Raw genomic sequence first — 27,177 nt, 5'->3', positions numbered from 1 at the left:
TGTATCAACTTTTGAGGCAACTTTCGTTTCAGTGGATTTAAAAACTATTTGTACGCCTTTAGTTTGCCCCTGGATCTGATTGGCTGATCGAGTTGTATGTATTCTGAAGTTCGTGTTCATTGGTACGTTTCTGACAACGTCATTTTCAGACGACGGGAAAATGGCGGCGTTTGCTGGCGAGCGATGGAGAAGCGAGCTACCAAGTCATTATATATTTTTTAAATTACGAGAGAAACTTGATTTGGAACCTAAAGCGAATTGCAGGAAAACTGCAAAGAATCTGACATTTTGCCTCAATGGTGACATATTCGTGTGGAACGACGCAGACAGTGTTTTTTACACGACCAACCTGAGGCAGCTGAATTCGGAGGACAGCATTGAGAGTGTGAAATATCAGGTGAGCACGTTATTCTCGATGGATAACGATTTTAAAAGGTGGCTGTTCATCTTTTTAACGTATTATATGAGCTAAAATAGTATCTGCGATGTAATTTCAGCCAGCTGCCACTCCGATTCATTCTTGGCGGAACATGCAATTGTATTTCACATTGACCTCATCCAGAACAACCCATAATAACCCCTGTACTGTCCCCCTAGTCGCTTGTAGAGATATGGGAGGATTGGACAGGTGTAAACAATATGGAATATATTCCACTATTGTTAGCTACAGATTGTAAATTACGCCAGGCGCGATAGCTATGTTTCCAGTACTGGGCGTTACAGGTTAGTTTATGCACCCATTGGGTTCCTGAGGACCGAGTTTGGGAAACGTTGGCCTATGCATAGGCTATAGACATTCATTCTTGTTATTTTTATTTTTTAAGGCTACAACTTTTGGACAACACCCTCGCAGGCTAGAATATTTGGGAAATAGGCTACTGTTCATAACTTTAACTTGTCTTAAAGCTTTTATGATAGGCCTAGTAGGAGGATAGATTATTATATATATATATATATATATATTTCTACAGGCTATTGATATTGTTGGTTCTCTCATTATTAGTCCTCTGGCTACCTTACGTTTTTAGGCTATTCTAATAACTTTTTGAGAACTCCATTACATTGTTTGATTGTAATGGAGAAAGAGATGCATAAAATGATGATGCGTGGCCTTCAGTCATATGGAAACATGACCGAATACAAACAGTATAGCTATTCCCTCCGCAAGGCAATGAAACAAGCTAAGCGTCAGTATAGAGACAAAGTAGAGTCGCAATTCAACGGCTCAGACACGAGCGGTATGTGGCAGGGTCTACAGTCAATCATGGACTACAAAAAGAAAACCAGCCCCCTCGCGGACCCCGATGTCTTGCTCCCAGACAAACTAAACAACTTTGCTCGCTTTGAGGACAGTACTCTGCCACCGAAACGGCCCGCTACCAAAACCTGCGGGCTCTCCTGCACTGCAGCCAACGTGAGTAAAACATTTAAACGTGTTAACCCTCGCAAGGCTGCCGGCCCAGGCGGCATCCCTAGCCGCGTCCTCAGAGCATGCGCAGACCAGCTGGCTGGTGTGTTTACGGACGTATTCAATCAATCCCTATCCCAGTCTGCTGTTCCCACACGCGTCAAGAGGGCCACCATTGTGGTGGAAAGCTAAGGTAACTGAGCTAAACGACTATCGCCCATAGCACTCACTTCCGTCATCATGAAGTGCTTTGAGAGATTAGTTAAGGATCATATCATCTCCACCCTACCTGACACCCTAGCCCCACTTCAATTTGCTTACCGCCCCAATAGGTCCACAGACGACGCAAGCACACTGCACACTGCCCTAACCCATCTGGACAAGAGGAATACCTATGTAAGAATGCTGTTCATCAACTACAGCTCAGCATTTAACACCATAGTACCCTCCAAACTCGTCATTAAGCTCGAGACCCTGGGTCTCGACCCCGCCCTGTGCAACTGGGTCCTGGACTTTCTGACGGGACGCCCCCAGGTGGTGAGGGTAGGAAACAATATCTCCACCCCGCTGATCCTCAACACTGGGGCCCCACAAGGGTGCGTTCTCAGCCCTCTCCTGTACTCCCTATTCACCCATGACTGTGTGGCCATGCACGCCTCCAACTCAATCATCAAGTTTGCAGACGACACTACAGTGGTAGGCTTGATTACCAACAACGATGAGACTGACTACAGGGAGGAGGTGAGGGCCCTCGGTGTGTGGTGTCAGAAAATAACCTCACACTCAACATCAACAAAACAAAGGAGATGATCGTGGACTTCAGGACACAGCAGAGGGAGCACTCCCCTATCCACATCGACGGGACAGTAGTGGAGAAGGTGGAAAGTTTTAAGTTCCTCGGCATACACATCACGGACAAACTGGAATGGTCCACCCACACAGACAGCGTTGTGAAGAAGGCGTAACAGCGCCTCTTCAATTTGGCTTGTCATCAAAAACACTCACAAACTTTTACAGATGCACAAACGAGAACATCATTTCGGGCTGTATCACCGCCTGGTACGGCAACTGCTCCATCCACAACCGTAAGGTTCTCCAGAGGGTAGTGAGGTATGCACAACGCATCACCGGGGGCAAACTACCTGCCCTCCAGGACACCTACACCACCCGATGTCACACGAAGGCCAAAAAGATCAACAACCACCCGAGCCACTGCCTGTTCACCCCGCAATCATCCAGAAGGCGAGGTCAGTACAGGTGCATCAAAGCTGGGACCGAGAGACTGAAAAACAGCTTCTATCTCAAGGCCATCAGACTGTTAAACAGCCATCACTAACATTGAGTGGCTGCTGCCAACATACTGACTGAAATCTCTAGCCACTTTAATAATTAAAAATTGGATGTAAAAAATGTATCACTAGTCACTTATAACAATGCCACTTTATATAATGTTTATATACCCTACATTACTCATCTCATATGTATATACTGTACTCTATACCATCTACTGCATCTTGCCTATGCTGTTTGGCCATCGCTCATCCATATATTATATGTACATATTCATTCCTTTACACTTGTGTGTGAAAGGTAGTTGTTGTGAAATTGTTAGATTATTTGTTAGATGTTACTGCATGGTCGGAACTAGAAGCACAAGCATTTCTCTACACTCGCATTAACCTGCTAACCATGTGTATGTGACCAATAAAATTTGATTTTATGTTTTTTAATTTTTATAAACAGCTAGACACAAGATAGTTAAGGAGTGTCTGTTATAATACATACATACACACTGCTGTTCAAAAGTTTGGGGTCACTTAGAAATGTCCTTGTTTTTGAAAGAAAAGCAATTTTTTTGTCCATTTAAAATACATCAAATTGATCAGAAATACAGTGTAGACATTGTTAATGTTGTAAATGACTATTGTAGCTGGAAACGGCTGAACTGTTGTACTAATTAAAGAAGCAATAAAAAACTGGCCTTAGACCAGTTGAGTATCTGGAGCTTTAGCATTTGTGGGTTCGATTACAGGCTCAAAATGACCAGAAACAAGGACTTCCTTCTGAAACTCGTTAGTCTATTCTTGTTCTGAGAAATTAAGGCTAGTCCATGTGAGAAATTGCCAAGAGACTGAAGATCTCGTACATTGCTGTGTACTACTCCCTTCACAGAACAGCGCTAAGCAGAATAGAAAGAGGAGTGGGAGGCCCTGGTGCACAACTGAACAAGAGGACAAGTACATTAGAATGTCTAGCCTCAAGTCCTCAACTGGCAGCTTCATTAAATAGTACCCTCAAAACACCAGTCTCAACGGCAACAGTGAAGAGGTGACTCCGGGATGTTAGCCTTCTAGGCAGAGTTGCAAAGAAAAAGCCATATCTCAGACTGGCCAATAAAAATAAAAGATTAAGATGGGAATAAGAACAGACACTGGACAGAGGAAGATTGGATAAAAAGTGTTATGGACAGACAAATCTAAGTTTGAGGTGTTCGGATCAAGAACATTTGTGAGACAGAAAAAATGAAAATATGCTGGAAGAGTGCTTGACGCCATCTGTCAAGCATGGTGGAGGCAATGTGATGGTCTGGGGGGGCTTTGGTGGTGGTAAAGTGGGAGATTTGTACAGGGTAAAAGGGATCTTGAAGGAAGGCTATCACTCCATTTTGCAACGCCATGCCATACCCTGTGGACGGCGCTTAATTGGAGTTAATTTCTTCCTACAAGAGGACAATGACCCAAAGCACAGCTCCAAACTATGCAGTAACTATTTTAGGGGAGAAGCAGTCAGCAGGTATTCTGTCTATAATGGAGTGGCCAGCACAGTCACTGGATCTCAACCCTATTGAGCTGTTGTGGGAGCAGCTTGACCGTATGGTACGTAAGAGGTGCCCATCAAGCCAGTCCAACTTGTGGGAGGTGCTTCAGGAAGCATGGGGTGAAATCTTTTCAGATTACCTCAACAATTGACAACTAGAATGCCAAAGGTCTGCAAGGCTATAATTGCTGCAAATGGAGGATTATTTGACGAAAGCAAAGTTTGAAGGACACTATTTCAATTAAAAATCATTATTTATAACCTTGTCAACGTCTTGACTATTTCCTATTCATTTTGCAACTCATTTCATGTATGTTTTTAATGGAAAACAAATATATAAGGTTTCGGGTATAGCCTAATGACTATGCATCTGACAGAGAGAAACAATATTTTTGCCTGGACGTCTTGTTCTGCTTTGATGGAGTTCTCCGCTCTGTCTGGCCTGCATTCCTCTCTTGCGTTCTGTAGACCATATAACATATTTATTGAAACAGGAATAGGCAAATTACTCGTAATAACACTTGTGTGCTGCCCTGCTGTGCGCTGCTATTTTAGTTCAAATAGGCTGAACCATTATCTGACACATCAAGACGTCGTCACCATCGTCGATGGCTGTCAATAGACAATGCTATTGTAATATCACCCAACCCTGTGAAGTTGAAGACTAACGTCAGTTGACTTTCATTTCTTTCCTCAGACTCTGTTGTGCATCAATCCACCACGGTTTGAAGTATGCCAGGTGTTGCTGAGCCCGACACAGTACCATGTCGCACTCATTGGACAACGGGGTGTCACCGTTCTAGAATTACCACAGCGGTGGGGCAAGAGGTCTGAGTTTGAAGGAGGACGGAGTGAAGTTAACTGCAAGTGAGTATGAAATGTTTGCCCAATACCTCTTCTATCATAAATAACTATCTGACCCATCAAAGCGTTTTTTTCATGTTATGCTGGTCCCTTTAGGGATATATAGAGCACTGTCAGCACTCAGCAGGGTCCCTACTAATTAGGAAGCACCTGTATCATAGTTTATTTTTCTGTATAACAGAAGCGTGCCGTGGGCTGGAACTAACTCACCCATATAGCCTACTGTAAGAAAGGATCCCCATCCCACACTCGTTGTCTTGAGTTATAGGAACAACTCATTTCAGTCCATATGAAATAAACATTCTTTACACCACTCCAAATCCTGTGTTGACTCTAATCCATGGAGTAGATTAACTAAAGATTCGATTGTTTTCCCCTCTACCAGGACTATTCCTGTGGCTGAGCGTTTCTTCACCAGCTCAGCCTCAGTGACCCTGCGGCAGGCCGCCTGGTTCCCCAGTGAGACGGAGGAGCCCCACCTAGTGCTACTGACCTCTGACAACACCATCAGGTAAACATGCTCTCTGGACCATTTACAAAGCACAATGTCAATTTATTGTGATGGTGTTCTCTTTTAGAATTTATTTTTTATGTCTCATCAATCAATGGGTTTGTTAGCTATAGGGCCCCTAGTTATCTGCATCACCGTCTCCTGCAGATGATGTATGTGTGTTAATAGTTTTATACTATTAATTAACTCTTATATTGTATTTTTGTACTCCCTGACGAAGGCCATGCAGCTGAAACGCGTCTGTTGGTTCCATTGAACATGGCATACAAATAAAGGCATTTTAATTAATTATATGTAGAGTGCCTTGGTCCTCCTTTCTTTTTTATAGTTTTATACTGTATTGACCATACTATTGCACTGCATTGACATGGTTTTGGTGTGTATAGGTTCTATGGGTTGAATGAGCCTCAGACTCCAGCTAGAGCGCTATCAGTTTCCCAGTCAGAGGAGGACAGCAGTGTACACACTCGTGGGTGAGTTATTTCACCCTTTGTATTGATCTAATCAAAATGGAATTGACCAACACCCTACTATGTAGTTTACTAATAAGATCTGTCTCTCACCCCTCCTTAGGCGCTCCTATGCAGCCTCTCTGGGCGAGATCGCTGTGGCTTTTGACTTTGGGCCAGTGGCCGGCGCACCTCAACAGCTCACAGGCCAGCGGTCCAAGGAGAATGTGCTGGTGTACCCCCTCTACATCCTCTACGAGAACGGAGAGACCTATCTGAGTTACACCAGCCTCGCACACAGGTAAGTGGCTTAGCACCCTCAGCGGTAGGAAAGGGGAAAAGCAGAGAAAAGAGACGAAGCCTGAAAACTGGATGTTTCCTGAGTTCCGAACTTGAAAGTGTGATCTTGGGTTTGCTTACATGCATATTTGATGTACAGTACCACTCATTCGTGTTTTTTTTCTTCTACATTGTAGAATAATAGGGAGACATCAAAACCACAAAATAAAACATATGGAATCATGTAGTAACCAAAAAAGTGTTAAACAAATAAATAAAATATAAATATTAGATTCTTCAAATTAGCCTTGACAGCTTTGCACACTTGCCATTCTCTCAACCAGCTTCATGAGGAATGCTTTTCCAACAGTCTTGGAGTTCCCACGTATGCTGAGCAGTTGTTGGCTGGTTTTCCTTCACTCTACAGTCCAACTCATCCCAAACCATCTCAATTGGGTTGAGGTCGGGTGATTGTGGAGGCCAGGTCATCTGATACAGCACGCCCTCACTCTCCCTTAAACAGCCTGGAAGTGTGTTTTGGGGTCATTGTCCTGTTGAAAAACAAATGGTAGTCCCACTAAGCGCAAACCAGATGGGATGGCGTATCGCTGCAGAATGCTGTGTGGCTTGAATTCAAAATATATCACCGACCGTGTCACCAGCAAAGCACCATCACACCTCCATGTTTCACGGTGGGAACCACACATGCAGAGATCATCCGTTCACCTACTCTGCGTCTCACAAAGACTTGGCGGTTGGAACCAGAAATCTTAAATTTGGACTCATCACACCAAAGGACAGATTTCCACCGGTCTAAAGTCCATTGCTCGTGTTCTTTGGCCCAAGCAAGTCTCTTCTTCTTCTGGTGTCCTTTAGTAGTGCTTTCTTTTCAGCAATTTGACCATGAAGGCCTGATTCACGCAATCTCCTCAGTTGATGTTGAGATGTCTGTTACTTGAACTCTGTGAAGCATTTACTTGGGCTGAAATCTTAGGTGCAGTTAACTCTCATGAACTTGTCCTCTGCAGCAGAGGTAACTCTGGGTCTCCTTTCCTGTGGTGGTCCTCAGTAGAGCCAGTTTCATCATAGCGCTTGATGTTTTTTGCGACTGTACTTGATGAAACCTTCGAAGTTATTGAAATGTTCCACATTGACTGACCTTTATGTCTTAAAGTAATAATGGATTGTCGTTTCTCTTTGCTTATTTGAGCTGTTCTTGCCATAATATTTACCAAATAGGGCTATCTGTATACCACCCCTACCTTGTCACAACACAAATTATTGGCTCAAACGCAGTAAAGAAAGAAATTCCACAAGTGAACTTTTTTAACAAGGCACAACAGTTAATTGAAATGCATTCCAGGTGACTACTTCATGAAGCTGGTTGAGAGAATGCCAAGAGCGTGCAAAGCTACCTTAAAGGCAAAGGGTGGCTACTTTGAAGGATCTCCAATATATAAAATATATTTTGACTTGTTCAATGCTTTTGGTTACATCATGATTCCATGTGTTATTTCATAGTTTTTGTCTTCACTATTATTCTACAATGTAGAAAATTGTCAAAATAAAGAAAAACCCTTGAATGAGTAGATGTGTCAAATTTTGACTGGTACTGTAGGTCAGCTTAGCATTTTGTTTTCTCTGGTTTGGTCTGACTGAATTTCAGTTAAGCTTATTCAGTGGACCTTTATAAATATATTATGCTACTGTTTGAGGAGATTTTTATAAAATATCATCCATTAGTAAGAATCTTATTTGAATCTCATCCCGAGACCGTATTCTTCTGTTTTTCAGTTTGGGAAGCCTCAGTAAGCCCATTGGGCCCTTACCCATGTACCCCGCGGCAGAGGATAACTATGGTTATGACGCCTGTGCCGTGCTCTGCCTGCCCTGCGTTCCCAATATCCTGGTCATCGCCACGGAAACAGGCACACTGTACCATTGTGTGGTGCTGGAAGCAGAAGAGGAGGAGGAGACTGGAGTAAGTACTGTACTAGAGTGCAACGTTACAGAATATTCAGATATACATGTTCTGTGTAGAATGGTTATGATTGTCTATCTGTTAGAACAGGGAACCTGTTGGCTGTATTCGTTACATACAGTGGGGCAAAAAAGTATTTAGTCAACCACCAATTGTGCAAGTTCTCCCACTTAACAAGATGAGAGAGGCCTGTAATTTTCATCATAGGTACACTTCAACTATGACAGACAAAATGAGAGAGAAAATTCCAGAAAATCACATTGTAGGATTTTTAATGAATTTATTTGCAAATTATGGTGGAAAATAAGTATTTGGTCACCTACAAACAAGCAAGATTTCTGAGTCTCACAGACCTGTAACTTATTCTTTAAGAGGCTCCTCTGTCCTCCACTCGTTACCTGTATTAATGGCACCTGTTTGAACTTGTTATCAGTATAAAAGACACCTGTCCACAACCTCAAACAGTCACACTCCAAACTCCACTATGGCCAAGACCAAAGAGCTGTCAAAGGACACCAGAAACAAAATTGTAGACCTGCACCAGGCTGGGAAGACTGAATCTGCAATAGGTAAGCAGCTTGGTTTGAAGAAATCAACTGTGGGAGCAATTATTAGGAAATGGAAGACATACAAGACCACTGATAATCTCCCTCGATCTGGGGCTCCACGCAAGATCTCACCCCGTGGGGTCAAAATGATCACAAGAACGGTGAGCAAAAATCCCAGAACCACACGAGGGGACCTAGTGAATGACCTGCAGAGAGCTGGGATCAAAGTAACAAAGCCTACCATCAGTAACACACTACGTCGCCAGGGACTCAAATCCTGCAGTGCCAGACGTGTCCCCCTGCTTAAGCCAGTACATGTCCAGGCCCGTCTGAAGTTTGCTAAAGAGCATTTGGATGATCCAGAAGAAGATTGGGAGAATGTCAGATGAAACCAAAATATAACTTTTTGGTAAAAACTCAACTCGTTGTGTTTGGAGGACAAAGAATGCTGAGTTGCATCCAAGGAACACCATACCTACTGTGAAGCATGGGGGTGGAAACATCATGCTTTGGGACTGTTTTTCTGCAAAGGGACCAGGACGACTGATCCGTGTAAAGGAAAGAATGAATGGGGCCATGTATCGTGAGATTTTGAGTGAAAACCTCCTTCCATCAGCAAGGGCATTGAAGATGAAACGTGGCTGGGTCTTTCAGCATGACAATGATCCCAAACACACTGCCCGGGCAACGAAGGAGTGGCTTCGTAAAAAGCATTTCAAGGTCCTGGAGTGGCCTAGCCAGTCTCCAGATCTCAACCCCATAGAAAAATCTTTGGAGGGAGTTGAAAGTCCGTGTTGCCCAGCAACAGCCCCAAAACATCACTGCTCTAGAGGAGATCTGCATGGAGGAATGGGCCAAAATACCAGCAACAGTGTGTGTGAACCTTGTGAAGACTTACAGAAAACGTTTGACCTCTGTCATTGCCAACAAAGGGTATATAACAAAGTATTGAGAAACTTTTGTTATTGACCAAATACTTATTTTCCACCATAATTTGCAAATAAATTCATTAAAAATCCTACAATGTGATTTTCAGGATTTTTTTTCTCTATTTTTGTCTGTCATAGTTGAAGTGTACCTATGATGAAAATTACAGGCCTCTCTCATCTTTTTAAGTGGGAGAACTTGCACAATTGGTGGCTGACTAAATACTTTTTTGCCCCACTGTATATATCTGCAACATTCTGACAATTTCACCTCACTGAATACACCTCAGGAGTGTACACTGAGGACTTTTCTTCTCTGTGTGTGTGATTGACAGGCAGTGGAGCGGTGGTTGCGGGGCTCGGAGGCAGTGCCCTCTCTCTACGTGTTTGAGTGTGTGGAGCTGGAGCTCACCCTCAAACTGCCTGCCGGGGAGGAGGAAGAGCCTGTGGAGTCCGACTTCACTTGCCCAATCAGACTGCACAGAGGTGAGTGGGTCATGCTGATTTGCTGATATAGTTCAATGCTAAAATTGGATCCATTGATACTTCCCACCAAGTCTCAAAGGTCCACACCCCATCATTATGTTTGTCTAATGTACTTTCAATGTGGTTGTCTTTCTGTGGTGTGTCTTTTGTTTCATTGAAACTTGCTTTATGCCCAATTTCAGACCCCTTGTGCCAGCACAGATACCACTGTACACATGAGGCAGGAGTGCATAGTGTAGGCCTCACTTGGTTCAACAAACTACACAAGTTCCTCCAGTCAGGTGAGTTCTTCATGTCCAGATGGGGGTGTCAATTCAATTGTGTTGTTTACCATATAAATCAGAGGTGGTTAGTGCATTAATTTGCCTGCTTTGCCATAATGCTCTTTCTCCACAGATGAGGACAAGGATAGTCTCCAGGAGCTGGCTGCTGAGCACCGCTGCATCGTAGAGCACATTCTCTGTACCAGGCCTCTAAGTAGCAGGTAGCACAATTATCAAGGCATCAGATATTAATGACATAAATAAAAAAATATTGAGATTCTACTTGGCACCCCTAAGTCAGAAGAACCAGCTGATGACTGTTGTCATTGATTGTCAGCTTGGCAGTATAGGTTGTTGACTTGTATTGAACAGTTATCTCCTCTCTTTCACTCTCCAGCTTGTCAGCTCCAGTACGGGGCTTCTTGATTGTGTCAGACCTGTCTTTGGGTGCCACCATGATCTGCATTACCAGCACCTATGAGTGTCTACTACTGCCTCTCCTGTACGGTTCAGTATGGACTCAAGTGTTTTGGTCAATTACACTTATTTTTTTATTTTATTTCACCTTTATTTAACCAGGTAGGCTAGTTGAGAACAAGTTCTCATTTATAACTGCGACCTGGCCAAAATAAAGCACAGGAGTTCGACACATACAACAACACAGAGTTACACATGGAATAAACAAACATACTGTCAATAATACAGTAGAAAAAATAAGTCTATATACAGTGAGTGCAAATGAGGTAAGATAAGGGAGGTAAGGCAATAAATAGGCCATGGTGGCGAAGTAATTACAATATAGCAATTAAACACTGGAATGGTAGATGTGCAGAAGATGAATGTGCAAGTAGAGATACTGGGGTGCAAAGGAGCAAGATAAATAAATACAGTATGGGGATGAGGTAGTTGGATGGGCTGTTTGCAGATGGGCTATGTACAGGTGCAGTGATCTGTGAGCTGCTCTGACAGCTGGTGCTTTTGATTCTGGAATGATAATAGCCTATTTTTAAATTCATTATTATATCAGTTCAATTATTGAAACTGCTATAGATGGGAAACTGTGTCATAGGCTGATGGTGGATGTCTGTGTGTGCCTAGGAGTTCCATTCGGCCTCCCTCTCCTCCCCTGCTGTGTTCCCACCCGGGGGTAGGCTCAGCTAGCTCTCCTCTGCGTGGATTGCATGACGACACCTTTGAGCAGCACATCCGCAACATCCTGGCCCGGAGCTCCACCAACCCTCTCATGCTCAGGTAACGCACTCACCACAGTGCATTGAAAACACCCCTTGAGGAGATCTTGGATTTGCACAGATTCTAATTTGACTCCATGGGACCATGCTTTGGCATCATGCTGTGCTATTTTTACATGTAGTATCCTCCCTTGTTGCCGTTTTTGTGAAGGACAATTGTTTCTCCATGACCTGGCTTGATAAAGGTTAGATCAAACTCCCCCTATAACATGCACAAAGGAACACTGTTAGCCTTGGTTTAGTGTGTGTACTCGGTCCTGTTGTCCTGTGTGTTTAGGGCAGGGGACAAGGACACTTCATCTCCTCCTCCAGAGTGTCTCCAGCTGCTGAGCAGAGCCACCCAGGTTTTCAGAGAGGAGTACATCCTTAAACAGGACATTGCCCGTGAGGAGATGCAAAGAAGGTAAATGTCACTCTTATTAACAGATACACTAATGCATACACACATCCAGTACCAGTCAAAAGTTTGGACACACCTACTCATTCAGGGGGTTTTCTTTATTTTCACTATTTTCTACATTTTAGAATAATAGTGAAGACAAACTATGAGAGAACACATGTAATCATGAAGTAATAACCAAAAAAGTGTTAAACAAATCAAAATCTATTTTATATTGGAGATTCTTGAAATTAGCCACCCTTTGCCTTGATGACAGCTTTGTACGCTCTTGGCTTTCTCTCAACCAGTTTCATGAAGTAGTCACCTGGAATGCATTTCAATTAACAGGTGTGCCTTGTTAAAAGTTAATTTTTGGAATTTCTTTCCTCAATGAGTTTGAGCCACTCAGTTGTGTTGTGACAAGGTAGGAGTGACATACAGAAGATATCCCTATTTGGTAAAAGACCAAGTCCATTTTATGGCAAGAACAGCTCAAATAAGCATAGAGAAACAACAGTTCATCATTACTAACTGCCTTGTTCAGGGGCAGAACAACAGGTTTTTACCTTGTCAGCTCGGGGATTCGATCTAGCAACCGAAACGCTCTAACAACTAGGCTACCTACCACCCCGTGAAGCTGGTTGAGAGAAGGCCAAGAGTGTGCAAAGCTGTCAAGGCAAAGGGTGGCTACTTAGAAACAAATCAAAATATATTTGAGATTTTTCAAACAATGTTTTGGTTACTACATGATTCCATATATGTTATTTCATAGATTTGCTGTCTTAACTATAATTCTACAATGTAGAAAATTGTAAAAAATAAAAACCCTTGAATGAAAGTAGGTGTCAACTTTTGACTGGTACTGTATAATTAATCAATAACGCACATGATCACTTGACGTTTTAGTTCGGATATTAGTGCTGAGCGTTTAACCAAAATTTCTGTTTTTAAATCAACTAATTGACCGACGTCACTTTAATTACGTGAACTCAACGTACGATCATTCAAGAGGGAGTGAAATTAAGTCAAGAACTATGTGGGACGCTGGGCTGGTTGGAAGTTTAGGTAAATATTCAACCTAGTTCAGCACAAAATTGGTAATGAACTACAATTAACATAATCCATTGCACCTGTTCTTTCCGGTCACAGACAGAGGTTGTTACAGACACACCATATGAGACTGCATGAGAGAGTAATGACAACACAATGACGAGAGGGATAGAGACAGTTTGTAAGGTAGCTCAACCTGATTCTTAGTTAAAGTAGTTGGTAATAAGCAGTCTTGAAAGTATGCCTTATCTACTTTGAAGAACTAGTAAAAATAATTTGTCACCCAGCTAGCTACTGCTAGCCTAGCCAAATAGGATGACTTGTTCAATGGGGAGCACAGAGATGATAACAGATGGCTGGCTGGCTGGCTGCTACTTACTGTCTGAGCAGAGATGAGATGATGACTTATTTTTCATTCTTTAAAATCATCAAATTAAAACTAAGTAATATATACAACTGAAATGTGAATGAATTATGGTTAATAAGTGATGAGCAGTAATGGGCATTCACTACCATCATGGGGCTCTTATGAATTGTTTTATTCTGTGTTAGTATTCCACCCACTGTCGGTGTCACGGAAAAGGCAGACGATGGCTGAGGGAAGCAGTAAAATCCTTTTAATGTCCATTATTTCATAATGCATTTTTTTATTTTTTGCAATCAAACAGTGATTTAAAAAAAAATAATAATAATAATAATCAAACTGGCCTCAATGCACTAATTGCTCAGCACTTTCTGATACCCACACATCATGATGGCTCCGACGGACATGGTCGCCCTGTTTCTAGCGCCTAGCAAACTGCAGTATTTCTTTAATGTTTTTTTGCATTATTACCTACAGCCAAAAATAACTTTTGAATATTAGTTTAGCGGTCACTCAACAGCTTTTTGACCAGAAATTTGAGTTTCCTAAATTGGATCCTTTATTTGAACTCCGAGGCAATTCCATTAATCCGGGGGCCTGCTCCAAGTTGCCATCGCCGGAGTAGAGGAACATGGAGTGGGCTCTTAGACTCAGGAGGCGTGCATACCATCCACCACTCCCGAATATTACTCGCTAATGTTCAGTCCCTGGACAAGAAAGTAGATGAGCTCAGGGTGAGGATCTCCTTCCAGAGAGATATCAGGGACTGTAAAATAGTGTTTTACAGAATCATGGTTCCTTCCGGATATACTGTCCCCGTCCATTCAGCCAGCGGGGTTCTCCGTCGTTCACTAAGACAGGAAGAAAGGTGGTGTATGTTTCATGATTAACTACTCATGGTGTGATTGTGGTAACAAACAGGAACTCAAGTATTTTTGTTCTCCCAATCTGTAATACCTCACCATCAAATGCTGACTGCATTAGGTCCTGAGAGAATTTTCTTTGGTTATCATCACAGCCTTGTATACCCCCTCCCCGACACTGCAACGGCTCACAAGTAAATACACTGGACATTGTGCAAACTGAAAACCACATATCCTGAGGCCACATTTATTGTAGCTGGGAACTTCAATAAACTGAATCTGAGAAATACACTGCCAATGTTTTATCAACACCTCCTGTGCTACTCGCTCATTGAGCACTCTTGACCATTGCTACTCCCCCCTTCCGGGACGGCTACAAGGCCCTCTGTCCTTCGACAAATCAGATCACACCTCCAGTACCTGTGGTAAGGACTGTTCAACGTTGGTCTGAAATGTTTTCTGGGCTGCCTCTGAAAATACTATTGACGTATACACTGATTCGGTGACTGACTTCATCAGGAAGTGAATAGAGGATGTTCCCATTGACGGTTACTTATCCAAATCAAAAAACGTGGATACTCTTAAGTCAGTATTCATGTCATAAGGAATTCCCCCTCGACCACACCCACAAGTTGGGGGAAACAAACATTCTTTACCATTGGAAAATAGAGAACTTTGTTGTCAATTCATTTTTAAAGGAAAGCTGCTGTTCAATGTACATATAACCAGGTAAAAAATCCCGACCTATGGTTCTCCCACATAGGGAAATAGAGCCTGCGAGAAGAGCACTGTGCTGTGCCTTCAGGCTATTCTGTGTAGAGTGCGAAATTGTGGAGACCTGGTGTCCTAGTAGGCTGTGTGTGGAAAACATTTTCAAATTACAGGTAAAACATTTAACTTTTTTAGTATAGTCTGTAATTCCACTCACTACTTGTAGTTTTATAGTCTGTTTTGTGTTGTTGGTCTTGGCTAGCTTTATGTTTTGGTTGCTAGCTAGCACTCACTCGCGTTAGTTTATAAATGTTTACAAATTTGGTTCTGTTTTTTTGCTTTGTCATTATGGGGTTGATTGTGTGTAGATTGATGAGAAAATAAACAATTTAATCAAATTTAGAATAAGGCTGTAATGTAACAAAATGTGGAAAGTCTAGGGGTCGGAATACTTTCCGAAAGGGGGATACCTAGTCAGTTGTACAACTGAAATGTCTTCAATGCTCTGTATATACAGTTGAAGTCGTAATGCTAACAAACCATAGTTTTGGCAAGTCGGTTAGGACATCTACTTTGTGCATGACACAAGTCATTTTTCCAACAATTGTTTACAGACAGATTATTTCACTTATAATTCACTGTATCACAATTCCAGTGGGTCAGAAGTTTACATACACTAAGTTGACTGTGCCTTTAAAGAGCTTGGAAAATTCCAGAAAAGGATGTCATGGCTTTAGAAGCTTATGATAGGCTAATTGACATAATTTGAGTCGATTGGAGGTGTACCTGTGGAGGTATTTCAAGGCCTACCTTCAAACTCGGTGCCTCTTTGCTTGGCATCATGGGAAAATTAAAAGAAATCAGCCAAGACCTCAGAAAAAGAATTGTAGACCTCCACAAGTCTGGTTCATCCTTGGGAGCAATTTCCAAATGCCTGAAGGTACCACGTTCATCTGTACAAACAATAGTATGCAAGTATAAACACCATGGGACCACGCAGCCATCAGCTCAGGAAGGAGACGCGTTCTGTCTCCTGGAGATGAACGTACTTTGGTGCGAAAAGTGCATATCAATCCCAGAACAATAGCAAAGGACCTTGTGAAGATGCTGGAGGAAACCGGTACAAAAGCCACTGCTCCAAAACTGCCATAAAAAAGCCAGACTACAGTTTGCAAATGCATATGGGGACAAATATTGTACTTTTTGGAGAAATGCCCTCTGGTCTGATGAAACAAAAATAGAACTGTTTGGCCATAATGACCATCGTTATGTTTGGAGGAAAAAGGGGGGGGCTTGCAAGCCAAAAAACACCATCCCAAACGTGAAGCACGGGGGTGGCCACATCATGTTGTGGGGGTGCTTTGCTGCAGGAGGGACTGGTGCTTTTCACAAAATAGATGGCATCATGAGGAAAGAAAATTGTCCATTTTATATTGAAGCAACATCTCAAGACAGGAAGTTAAAGCTTGGTCACAAATGTGTCTTCCAAATGGACATCAACCCCAAGCATACTTCCAAAGTTGTGGCAAAATGGCTTAAGGACAACAAAGTCAAGGTATTGGAGTGGCCATCACTCCCCATTGTGGGAAGCTTGTGGAAGGCTACCTGAGACGTTTGACCCAAGTTAAACAATTTAAAGGCAATGCTACCAAATACTAATTGAGTGTATGTAAACTTCTGACCCACTGGAAATGTGATGTAAGAATTCACTCTACTATTATTCTGACATTTCACATTCTTAAAATAAAGTCAGGGAATTTTTACTAGGATTTAATGTCAGGAATTGTGAAAAACGGAGTTTGAATGAATTTGGCAAAGGTGAATGTAAACTTCCGACTTCAACTGTATTTACAAAACAATATGGGGGATTGGAAAGGATGCAGACAATTACATTGATGGAAGCTACAATCTAAAGCTAATCTACCCCCTAATGTGGAGTTGCAATTCAATGGCTTAGACACGAGACGTATGTGACTCCAGACAATCACGGATTGTCAACGATGTCACCGACGCCGCGCTCCCAGACAAACACCTTTGCCCACTTCGAGGAAAAAACAGAACTGCTGATGCTGGCCACCTCCACGCACAAGGACTGTGAGCTCTTCATGGCCAACGTGAGTAAGACATTTAAACGCAATAACCCTCGCAAGGCTGGCGGCCCAGACCCACTACAATTTGCATACCGCCCCAACAAATCCATGGACGAAGCAATCACACTGTCCTATCCCATCTGGACAAGAGGAATACCTATGCTATCGGCTACAGCTCAGCCTTCAACACCATAGTGCCCTCCAAGCTCATCACTAAACTTTGGGTCTGAACCCCGTCCTGTGCAACTGGGTCCTGGACTTCCTGATGGGCTGACCCCAGGTGGTGAAGATAGGTAACAACACCTCTGCCACGCTGATCCTCAACATTGGAGGGGGCATGCTCAGCGCCCTCTTGTACTCCCTGTTCACCTATGAATGCATCGCAAGGCATGCCTCCAACTCAATCATCAAGTTTGCTGAAGACAACAGATTACCAACATCGACAAGACCGCCTACAGGGAGGAGGTGAGGGCAGAGTGGTGCCAGGAAACTAACCTCTCGCTCAACGTCAACAAAGCGAAGGAGCTAATCGTGGACTTCAGGAGAAGGCAGATAGAGCACGCCTCCATCAACATCAACAAACCCGCAGTGGAGAGGCTGAAAAGCTTCAAGTTCCTCACTGTGCACGTCACTGACAACCTGAAATGGTCCATCCACGCAGACTGTGGTGAAGGCACAACAGGGCCCCTTCAACCTCAGGAGGCTGAGAAAATGTGGCTTGGCCCCATAGACCCTCAAACTTCTACAGATGTACCATTGAGAGCATCCTGTCTGGTACAGTAATTGCACTGTCTGCAACTGCAGGGCTCTCCAGAGGGTGGTGCGGTAGGCCAACGCATCATCAGGGGCACACTGCCTGCCCTCCAGGACATCTACAGCACCCAGTGTCACAGGAAGGCCAAGAAGATCATCAAGGACTTCAGCCACCCGAGCCACAGGCTGTTCACGCCGCTACCATCTAAAAGGTGGACACCGTACAGGTGCATCAAAGCTGGGACTTAGAAACTGCTATCTCCAGGCCATCAGTCACCACTAGCCGGCCTATGTCCATTACCCTGCCCTGAACTTTAGTCACTGTTACTAGCCGGCTACCACCTGGTACTCAACCCTGCACCTTAGACTTCTGCCCTATGTACATATACATTATATGCAATGCCTTCAAACTATTCATACCCCTTATTCCACATTGTTATTACAGCTGCAATTCAAAATGCATTAAATACAAAAAAAAATATCACGTATCTACACACAATAACCCATAATGAAAGTGAAAACATGCTTGTGGAAATGTTTGCAAATGTATTAAATTCAGATCTAATTTACATAAGCATTCACAATGTTAGAATCACCTTTGGCAGTGATTTTACAGAGTCTTTCTGGGTAAGTCTAAGAGCTTTGCACACCTGGATTGTACAATATTTGCACTTTCTTAAAATTATTCAGGCTCTGTTTTATTTAGTTGTTGATCGTTGCTAGACAGACATTTTCAAGTCTTGCCATAGATTTTCAAGCTGATAAGTCAACTAACTAGGCCACTCAGGAACATTCAATGTCGTTTTGGTAAGCAAATCCAGGGTATATTTGGCCTTGTGTTTTAGGTTATTATCCTGCTGAAAGGTGAATTTGTCTCCCAGTGTCTGTTGGAAAGCACACTGAACCAGGTTTTCCTCGAGGATTTTGCCTGTGCTTAGCTCAATACGTTTTCTTTTTTATCCTAAAAAAAACTCCCTAGTCCTTGGCGATGACAAGCATACACATAACATGATGCAGCCACCACCGTGCTTGAAAATATTAGGAGTGGTACTCAATGATGTGTTGTGTTGGATTTGCCGCAAACATATAACACTTCGTATTCAGGACCAGCAGTAAATTTCTTTGCCACATTTTTGGCAGTTTTACTTTAGTGCCTTGAATGTTTTGGAGTATTCAAAAAAAATTCTGTACAGGCTTCCTTTTCAGTCTGTCATTTAGGTTAGTATTGTGGAGTATCTGCAATGTTGTTGATTCAGTTTTGTCCTATTACAGCCATTGAACACTGGTTTAAAATCGCCATTGGCCTCATGGTGAAATCCCTGAGCGGCTTCCTTCCTCTCCGGCAACTGAGTTAAGAAGGACGCCTGTATCTTTGTTGTGACTAGGTGTATTGTACACTTTAGATGGTGTAATTAATAACTTCACCATGTTCAAAGGGATATTCAATGTCTGCTTTTTATTTTTACCCATCTACCAATAGGTGCCCTTGCTTGCGAGGCCTTAGAAAACTTCCCAGGTCTTTGTGGTTGAATCTGTAGGAAACCCACCCCTTAACCCGGACGACACTGGGCCAATTGTGTGCCGCCCTATGGGACTCCCGATCATGGCCGGTTGTGATGCAGCCCGGGATCGAACCCGACTTTGTAGTGACGCCTCTAGCACTGTGATGCAGTGCCTTAGACTGCTGCTCCACTTGGCAGGCCAACACATCTCAATTTAAATCCATTTTAAATTCAGGCTGTAACAACTACATTTAGAAAAAGTCAAGGAGTGTGAATACTTTCAAGGTACTGTGTATATACAGTGCATTCGTAAAGTATTCAGACCCTTGACTTTTTCCACATTGTTACGTTACAGACTTATTCTAAAATTGATTGTTTATTTTCCCTTAATCTATACAGTACCGCATAATGACAAATCCAAAACTTTTTTTTGCAAATTTGAAACTGAAATCACATCACAAGTATTCAGACCCTTTACTTTGTTGAAGCAACTTTGGTAGCGATTACAGCCTCGGGTCTTCCTGGGTATTATGCTACAAGCTTGGCACACCTGTATTTGGGGAGTTTCTCCCATTTTTCTCTGTAGATTCTCTCAAGCTCTGTCAGGTTGGATGGGGAGCGTCGCTGCACAGCTATTTTCAGGTCTCCAGAGATGTTCAAACGGGTTCAAGTCGGGGCTTTGGCTGGGCCACTCAAGGACATTCAGAGACTTGTCCCGAAGCCACTCCTGCGTTGTCTTGGCAGTGTGCGTAGGGTCGTTGTCCTGTTGGAAGGTGACCCTTCGTCCCAGTCTGAGAACCTGCTCCAGAGCGCTCAGGACTTCATGGAGGATCTCTGTACTTTGCTCCCTTCATCTTTCCCTCGATCCTGACTAGTCTCCCAGTCCCTGCCGCTGAAAAACATCCCACAGCATGATCCTGCCACCACCATGCTTTACCGTTGGGATGGTGCCAGGTTTCCTCCAGATGTGATGTTTGGCATTCAGGACAAAGAGTTAAGTCTTAGTTTCATCAGACCAGAAAATCTTGTTTCTCATGGTCAGAGTCCTTTAGATGCCCTTTGGCAAACTCCAAGCGGGCTGTCATGTGCCTTTTTTTTACTGAGGATTGGCTTCCATCTGGCCACTCTACCATCAAGGCCTGATTGGTGGAGTGCTGCAGAGATGGTTATCCATCTGGAAGGTTCTCCAATCTCCACAGAGGAACTCTGGAGCTCTTTTAGAGTGACCATCGGTTGTTGGTCACCTCCCTGACCAAGGCCCTTCTCCCCCGATTGCTCAGTTTAGCCGGGCAGCCAGCTCTAGGAAAAGTCTTGGTGCTTCCAAAATTCTTTGGCCACTGTGTTTTTGGACTTTCAATTATCATTTTTTGGTACCAAGATCTGTGCCTCGACACAATCCTCTCTGAGCTCTACAGACAATTCCTTAGACCTCATGGCTTGGTTTTTGCTCTGACATGCACTGTCAACTGTGGGACCTTTTTTTAATTTATATATATATATATATGTGTGTGTGTCTTTCCAATCAGTTGAATTTACCATAGGTGGACTCCCATCAAGTTGTAGAAACATCTCAAGGATGATCAATGGAAACAGGATGCAACTAAGCTCAATTTCGAGTCTCATAGCAAAGATTCTGAATACTTATTTAAATTTGTCATTAATGGATATTGTTTGTAGATTGAGAAATGTTTTATTTAATCAATTTTAGAATAAGGCTGTAACGTAACAAAATGTCAAGGGGTCTGAATACTTTCTGAATGCACTGTGTGTGTACAGTACCAGTCAAACGTTTGGACACCTACTCATTCTAGGGTTTTTCTTTATTTTTACTGTTTTCTACAGTGAAGACATCAAAACTATAACACATGGAATCATGTAGTAACCAAAAAAGTGTAAAACAATTTTAAATGTATTTAATGAGATTCTTCAAAGTACCCACCCTTTGCCTTGATGACAGCTTTGCACATGGCACTCTCTCAACCAGCTTCAGTTCCCACATATGCTGAGCACTTGTTGGTTGCTTTTCCTTCACTCTGCAGTCCAACACATCCCAACCATCTCAATTGGGTTGAGGTTAGGTGTTTGTGGAGGCCAGGTCATCTGATGCAGCACTCCATCACTCTCCTTCTTGATCAAATAGCCCTTACACAGCCTGGAGGTGTGTTGGGGTCATTGCCCTGTTGAGAAACAAATGATGCGCTATCGCTACAGAATCCTGTGGTATCCATGCTGGTTAAGTGTGCCTTGAATTCTAAATAAATCACTGACAGTGTCACAAGCAAATAACCATCACACCACCACCTCCATGTTTCACGGTGGGAACCACAGATGCGGAGATCATCCGTTCACCTACTCTGCGTCTCACGAAGTTACAGCGGTTGTAACCAAAAATCTCACATTTGGACAGGTTTCTACCGGTCTAATGTCCATTGCTAGTGTTTCTTCTTATTGGTGGCCTTTAGTAGTGGTTAATATGCAGCAATTCGACCACATTCGCACAGTCTCCTCTGAACAGTTGATGTGTCTGTTACTTGAACACTGAAGCATTTATTTGGGCTGCAATTTGAGGCTGGTAACGCTAATGAACTTATCCTCTACAGCAGAGGTGACTCTTGGTCTTTCCTGTGGTTTTTGTGACTGCACTTAAACTTTTAAAAGTTCTTAATTTTCCGGATTGACTGACCTTAATGTCTTAAATTAATGATGGACTGTCGTTTCTCTTTGCTTATTTGAGCTGTTCTTGCCATCTGACATTGCCTATTCTGATATCATTATTTTGGGTGATGTGTGTATTGTTAGGTATTACTGTACTGTTGAATATAGAAACATGAGTGTTTTGCCACCCATGTGATAAAATCTGCAAAATATGTGTACACTACCAATTAAAATGTGATTTTACACACACACACACAAACACGTGTCCATGTGAGGAAGCATGTTGTTGACTGGTTTCTTTTTCAGGGTGAAACTGCTGTCAGGACAGAAGAACAAGCAGCTGGAGGACCTAGCCCTGTGCAGAGAGGAAAGGTGAAATAGGGACAAGTTTCCCAATAAACATAGTACTTGATGCCCATGGCCAATGTTCCCTCTAAACTGCTCATGTGCGCAGTTGCGCACTTCCTCCAGACTGCCGCGCAGAAGAAATGCCATGCTGCGCAGAGACGCAAGAGATTGAACTTAACTGAATTCGCCCAATTTAGTTTGCACTATATAGATTTTTTTTCTCTGATTGAATCAACATTTTAACGCAAATCAAATCAAGCGTTTACAAGATTGAGTCTGATTTTGTTGTTGCCAGAGCGCAGCGTGGGTAGCCCCTACTAGCGGTCTTTCAATCACCGTGAGTGAAAGCGCTATTCGGATCAGTTTAGCCCAGTAAGGGGTGCAACTTTCACTAGGGACTGGGACATGTCCGCCCCACATGTCGTCGTTCCCCCCCCCAGTTTTATAATTTGAAAGTGATAGAGGCAACGGTGTGCTTTAGGACCATGCAGACGTGCCGAGCGGTTGGGTAGGCTGTTTCTAAAACCAAAGTTTCACCCCTGAGCCCAGTTATAAGTATAGTCAGCAATGGGCAGTTACTGCTACCTACAACAGCACAAAACATGTCTTAAAGGGGTAGTGTTGTGTTTTGTGACAGGCTTTAATATGCAAATAAGCCAATAGGCAGAGGGGTAGCCTATATTGTCTAATTTATTTTATTAAGTGGTTTCTTGCATCATACAACACAATTCAATGCAATGTAGTCTCCTATTTGGCCTATGGTGTTACAGACCAAGTAAAAAATCATGAACGTCAAGCCCTTCATAATGTAATTATATTTTTAAAGTCTCATGCAATGTAGGCCTGCACTGAACACCCTATATAGGCTATATCATAGAAATCAAAGGTTATTTCCATGTGAAAATATTATGGGATTTGCTCCATTGGTTTTGTTGGTAGCCCTACATTATGCTCAAATAGCCACAATAGCCTATTGGCTACAACTAAGGGTACAGCCTCAGTGTTCACTGTAGATGTGCGCCAGAAGTTGCAAAAAAATCTTGCGATGTTCAAGTTTCCGCTCACAAGACCAAAGATTTGCTCAGTTCTTAAAATTTGAGGTAACATTGCCCATGGTTATGCACACCCAAGACTTCCAGCAACTCAGAATTGTGTTAACAATAACAGCACTTGAAATAATAATGGATTGGATGTAGTGCCTTTTTATGTTTTAACATTGTAATACCAATGCATTTCACTTATGCTTTTTGATTTTACAGAGTGAGGTAATATAAAAGACAGACATGTATTACATGAAGAACCAGAGGCGGCAGCAGCAGATTGAAAAGGGCTTCAGACAAAACAACAATTTCTTACTGTACATCAGAGTTTTTAGCACTGGCAGAAATTAACTCCGTATAATGTATGTTTGCTCCCAGTGTACATATCCTAATGATTATTCAATGTCATATACTACCGTTCAAAGTTTGGGGTCACTTAGAAATGTCCTTGTTTTTGAAAGATAACTCATTTTTGGTCCATTTTAAAATAGTATCAAGTTGTTCAGAAATACAGTGTAGACATTGTTAATGTTGTAAATAACTATTGTAGCTGGAAACAGTTCATTTTTTTTTTTTTTATGGAATATCTATATAGGCGTACAGAGGCCCGTTATCAGCAACCATCACTCCTGTGTTTCAATGGCACTTTGTGTGAGCTAATCCAAGTTTATCATTTTCAAAGGCTAATTGATCATTAGAAAACCATTTTGCAATTATGTTAGCTCAGCTGAAAACTGTTGTTCTGATTTAAAGAAGCAATAAAACTGGCCTTGTTTAGACTAGTTGAGTATCTGGAGCATCAGCATTTGTGGGTTCGATTACAGGCTCAAAAGGGCCAGAAACAAAGACCTTCTGAAACTCGTCAGTCTATTCTTGTTCTGAGAAATGAAGGCAGAGGTTGCAAAGAAAAAGACATCTCAGACTGGCCAATAAAAAGAAAAGATTAAGATGGGCAAAAGAACAGACAGTGGACAGAGGAACTGCCTAGAAGGCCAGCATTCCGGAGTCGCCTCTTCACTGTTGACGTTGAGACTGGTGTTTTGCGGGTACTATTTAATGAAGCTGCCAGTTGAGGACTTGTGAGGCGTCTGTTTCTCAAACTAGACACTAATGTACTTGTCCTCTTGCTCAGTTGTGCACCGCGGCCTCCCACTCCTCTTTCTATTCTGGTTAGGGCCAATTTGCGCTGTTCTGTGAAGGGAGTAGTACACAGCGTTGTACGAGATCTTCAGTTTCTAGACAATTTCTAGCATTAAATAGCCTTCATTTCTCAGAACAAGAATAAACTGACGAGTTTCAGAAGAAAGTTATTTGTTTCTGGCCCTTTTGAGCCTGTAATCGAACCCACAAATGCTGATGCTCCAGATACTCAACTGGTCTAAGGCCAGTTTTATTGCTTCTTTAATCAGAACAACAGTTTTCAGCTATGCTAACAATTGCAAAAGGGTTTTCTAATGGTCAATTAGCCTTTTTTTAAATTATCAACTTGGATTAGCTAACACAACGTGCCATTGGAACACAGGAGCGATGGTTGCTGATAATGGGCCTCTGTACGCCTATATAGATATTCCATAAAAAAATTGTCGGTTTCCAGATACAATACTCATTTTCAATGTCTACACTTTCTGATCAATTTGTTATTTTAAATGGACAAACAAAATGTGCTTTTCTTTCAAAAACAAGGACATTCCTACGTGACCCCAAACTTTTGAACAGTGATGTAAGTGATTTGGTACGCCGGCAGTCTGGGATTGATGATGCAATTAGAAGCCAAACGGAAGCATTTGAAGTACAGAGGCTTCATATGAGCTTCACCTGCATTTCATATACTTGAGAGCTATTCTTCATCGTGTATTTATTTTATCAATAGGAAAAGTCTGCGAGAGTCTGCAGAGCTTCTGGCTGATAAGTACGAGGATGCCAAGTATCGCCAGGAAGCCACCATGAACAGGTAGCTCGATACGCTCGTCTTTCAAATCTAAACTTTCTTCCGGGCTTCAGTTTCAGAAGTCATTGAAATGGTCAGATGCCCAAGCAACATAACTGCCTTCATCTCAAAACTAATGCGATCTGCTTCTATTACAACAGATATGACCCTATTTCCTCCTCCTCTAACTTGTGTTCTGTACTATTCCAGGGTGAAGCAGGTTCTGGGCAGTCTGCGCAGTCAGCTGCCTGTTCTGTCGGACAGCGAGAAGGACATGAAGAAAGAGCTGCAGACCATCAACGACCAGCTGCGTCACCTGGGCAATGGCATCAAACAAGTGAGCTGCCTTCTGGAGGTCTATTGTCGTCATCATCACAGAGCCTCGTACTGGTTCACAGTAATAACTGGACTGGTGTCTTATCTTCCAGGTAAATATGAAGGAAGAGTACCAGAAGAAACAGATGGACAAAGGGCTGTCTCCAGCCAGAGCTACTGTCGCACTCAACCCCCACCAGAGGAAGTGTGTCCAGGGAGTGATAAAGGAACAGTGAGTATGGGCAGCTCTTCCCTGGGTGGCATACTAGTTTTTGCCAGCTTGTTGACCTTGAGACACCCATTGACCTCCTTTGTTTGTAGAATTGTCTCTGTTTAATGTTGGTCCTGAGTCTTGTCTAATATGATCTGGTGTAACGGAGTTAAGAATGTACCGTAAGCTCACTCCACAGCTAGCTTGAAATGTTGCAGATGGAGACATTGGTACCTTTTGGGTGGCTCAAACCATTGGAATGTTGTTAAGGAGGGCGGTCACATGTGTTAGCAAAGCAGAGGTCTCAAGTTCGAGCCAGGTATGAACTGAATTGGAGAGGGAAGGGGTACTCGCTAAGCAAGCAATGTGACATGTGTAACAATGGTGCCGAGTGACTCCGATGCGTAATTGGGCTTAGCTCGATGGCTGGGGTCACTGTGGCGAGTTTAAAGTGGGTGAGTGTAACAGAGTGAAGAATGTACCGTAAGCGCACTACACAGCTAGATTGATTGAGCCATCCAATTTGTAGCTTTTGGGTGGCTCAAACCTTTGGAATGTTTGAGGACGGTCACGTGTTAGCCAAGCAGAGTTCCCAAGTTCGAGTTCGCTAGGAGCCGAAATGGGGGGGGGGGGGGGGGGGGGCGACATCCGTAACACTCGCAGTGTTCTTTCCCTCAAATAGCCTCTTGACAGCCTTGTTTCCTTCTCTCTTCCAGGGGAGAACACATAGGAGAAATGATGAAACAGATCAAGGACATCAAGAACCATTTCAGTGTCTGAGACCATTAAGGGAGCCATCTTTCATCCACAGCTGTACCACTGCTTTCCAAACAACCAAAATAATGAAGCGCTATTGAATATTCAGTCAACGCTTGCTAAAATAGTCTGTCTCATGACAACTCACAATGACTAGCCTTATGAGTCACTGTCTGCCAGTCACATTTTTGGAACCAGTAGTTGAAATGAGAAAATCACCAAGGTTTTATACACTATGTATGTTTGTCTATTTGGAGAATAAAATTTGTGTACAGTACTGCCATGATTGACTACCTATTTTAACTGCATGAACAGTTAACTCTGCATACGGGCCTTGGTGGAGATGTTCTTCAGTGTCACCATTAGACAATGGATCCTTATCTCAGTTAATCTCCTATTGTGTGATTTACTCCTCCGTCAGTGTGACTTAA

At 42.8% G+C, this 27,177-nt stretch overlaps 1 protein-coding gene across 1 annotated transcript; it reads left to right on the top strand.

Moving 5' to 3' along the window:
* Positions 1 to 158: 158 nt before the first annotated feature.
* nup88 (nucleoporin 88) lies at positions 159 to 27,029 on the top strand. The gene is made up of 17 exons (XM_038976363.1): positions 159 to 397; positions 4,923 to 5,092; positions 5,475 to 5,600; positions 5,987 to 6,073; positions 6,174 to 6,350; positions 8,123 to 8,309; positions 10,119 to 10,269; positions 10,452 to 10,550; positions 10,666 to 10,753; positions 10,930 to 11,034; positions 11,631 to 11,783; positions 12,060 to 12,185; positions 22,456 to 22,521; positions 25,408 to 25,488; positions 25,675 to 25,801; positions 25,893 to 26,011; positions 26,707 to 27,029. The coding sequence occupies exons 1-17, from the start codon at positions 161 to 163 to the stop codon at positions 26,768 to 26,770; spliced, it is 2,163 nt and encodes a 720-aa protein (XP_038832291.1). The 5' UTR covers positions 159 to 160; the 3' UTR covers positions 26,771 to 27,029.
* Positions 27,030 to 27,177: the final 148 nt, after the last annotated feature.

This window comes from Salvelinus namaycush, chromosome 3, assembly GCF_016432855.1.
Source record: "Salvelinus namaycush isolate Seneca chromosome 3, SaNama_1.0, whole genome shotgun sequence".
In the NCBI taxonomy this organism is placed as follows: domain Eukaryota; kingdom Metazoa; phylum Chordata; class Actinopteri; order Salmoniformes; family Salmonidae; genus Salvelinus; species Salvelinus namaycush.
This window is presented reverse-complemented; position numbering and strand designations above follow the sequence as displayed.

Coding starts and splice junctions, on each gene's coding strand:
- nup88 (XM_038976363.1), top strand. CDS start 161: ATGGCGGCGTTTGCTGGCGAGCGATGGAGAAGCGAGCTACCAAGTCAT. Junction 5,093..5,474: donor CGGAGTGAAGTTAACTGCAA/GTGAGTATGAAA, acceptor CCCCTCTACCAG/GACTATTCCTGTGGCTGAGC. Junction 10,754..10,929: donor ACCAGGCCTCTAAGTAGCAG/GTAGCACAATTA, acceptor TTCACTCTCCAG/CTTGTCAGCTCCAGTACGGG.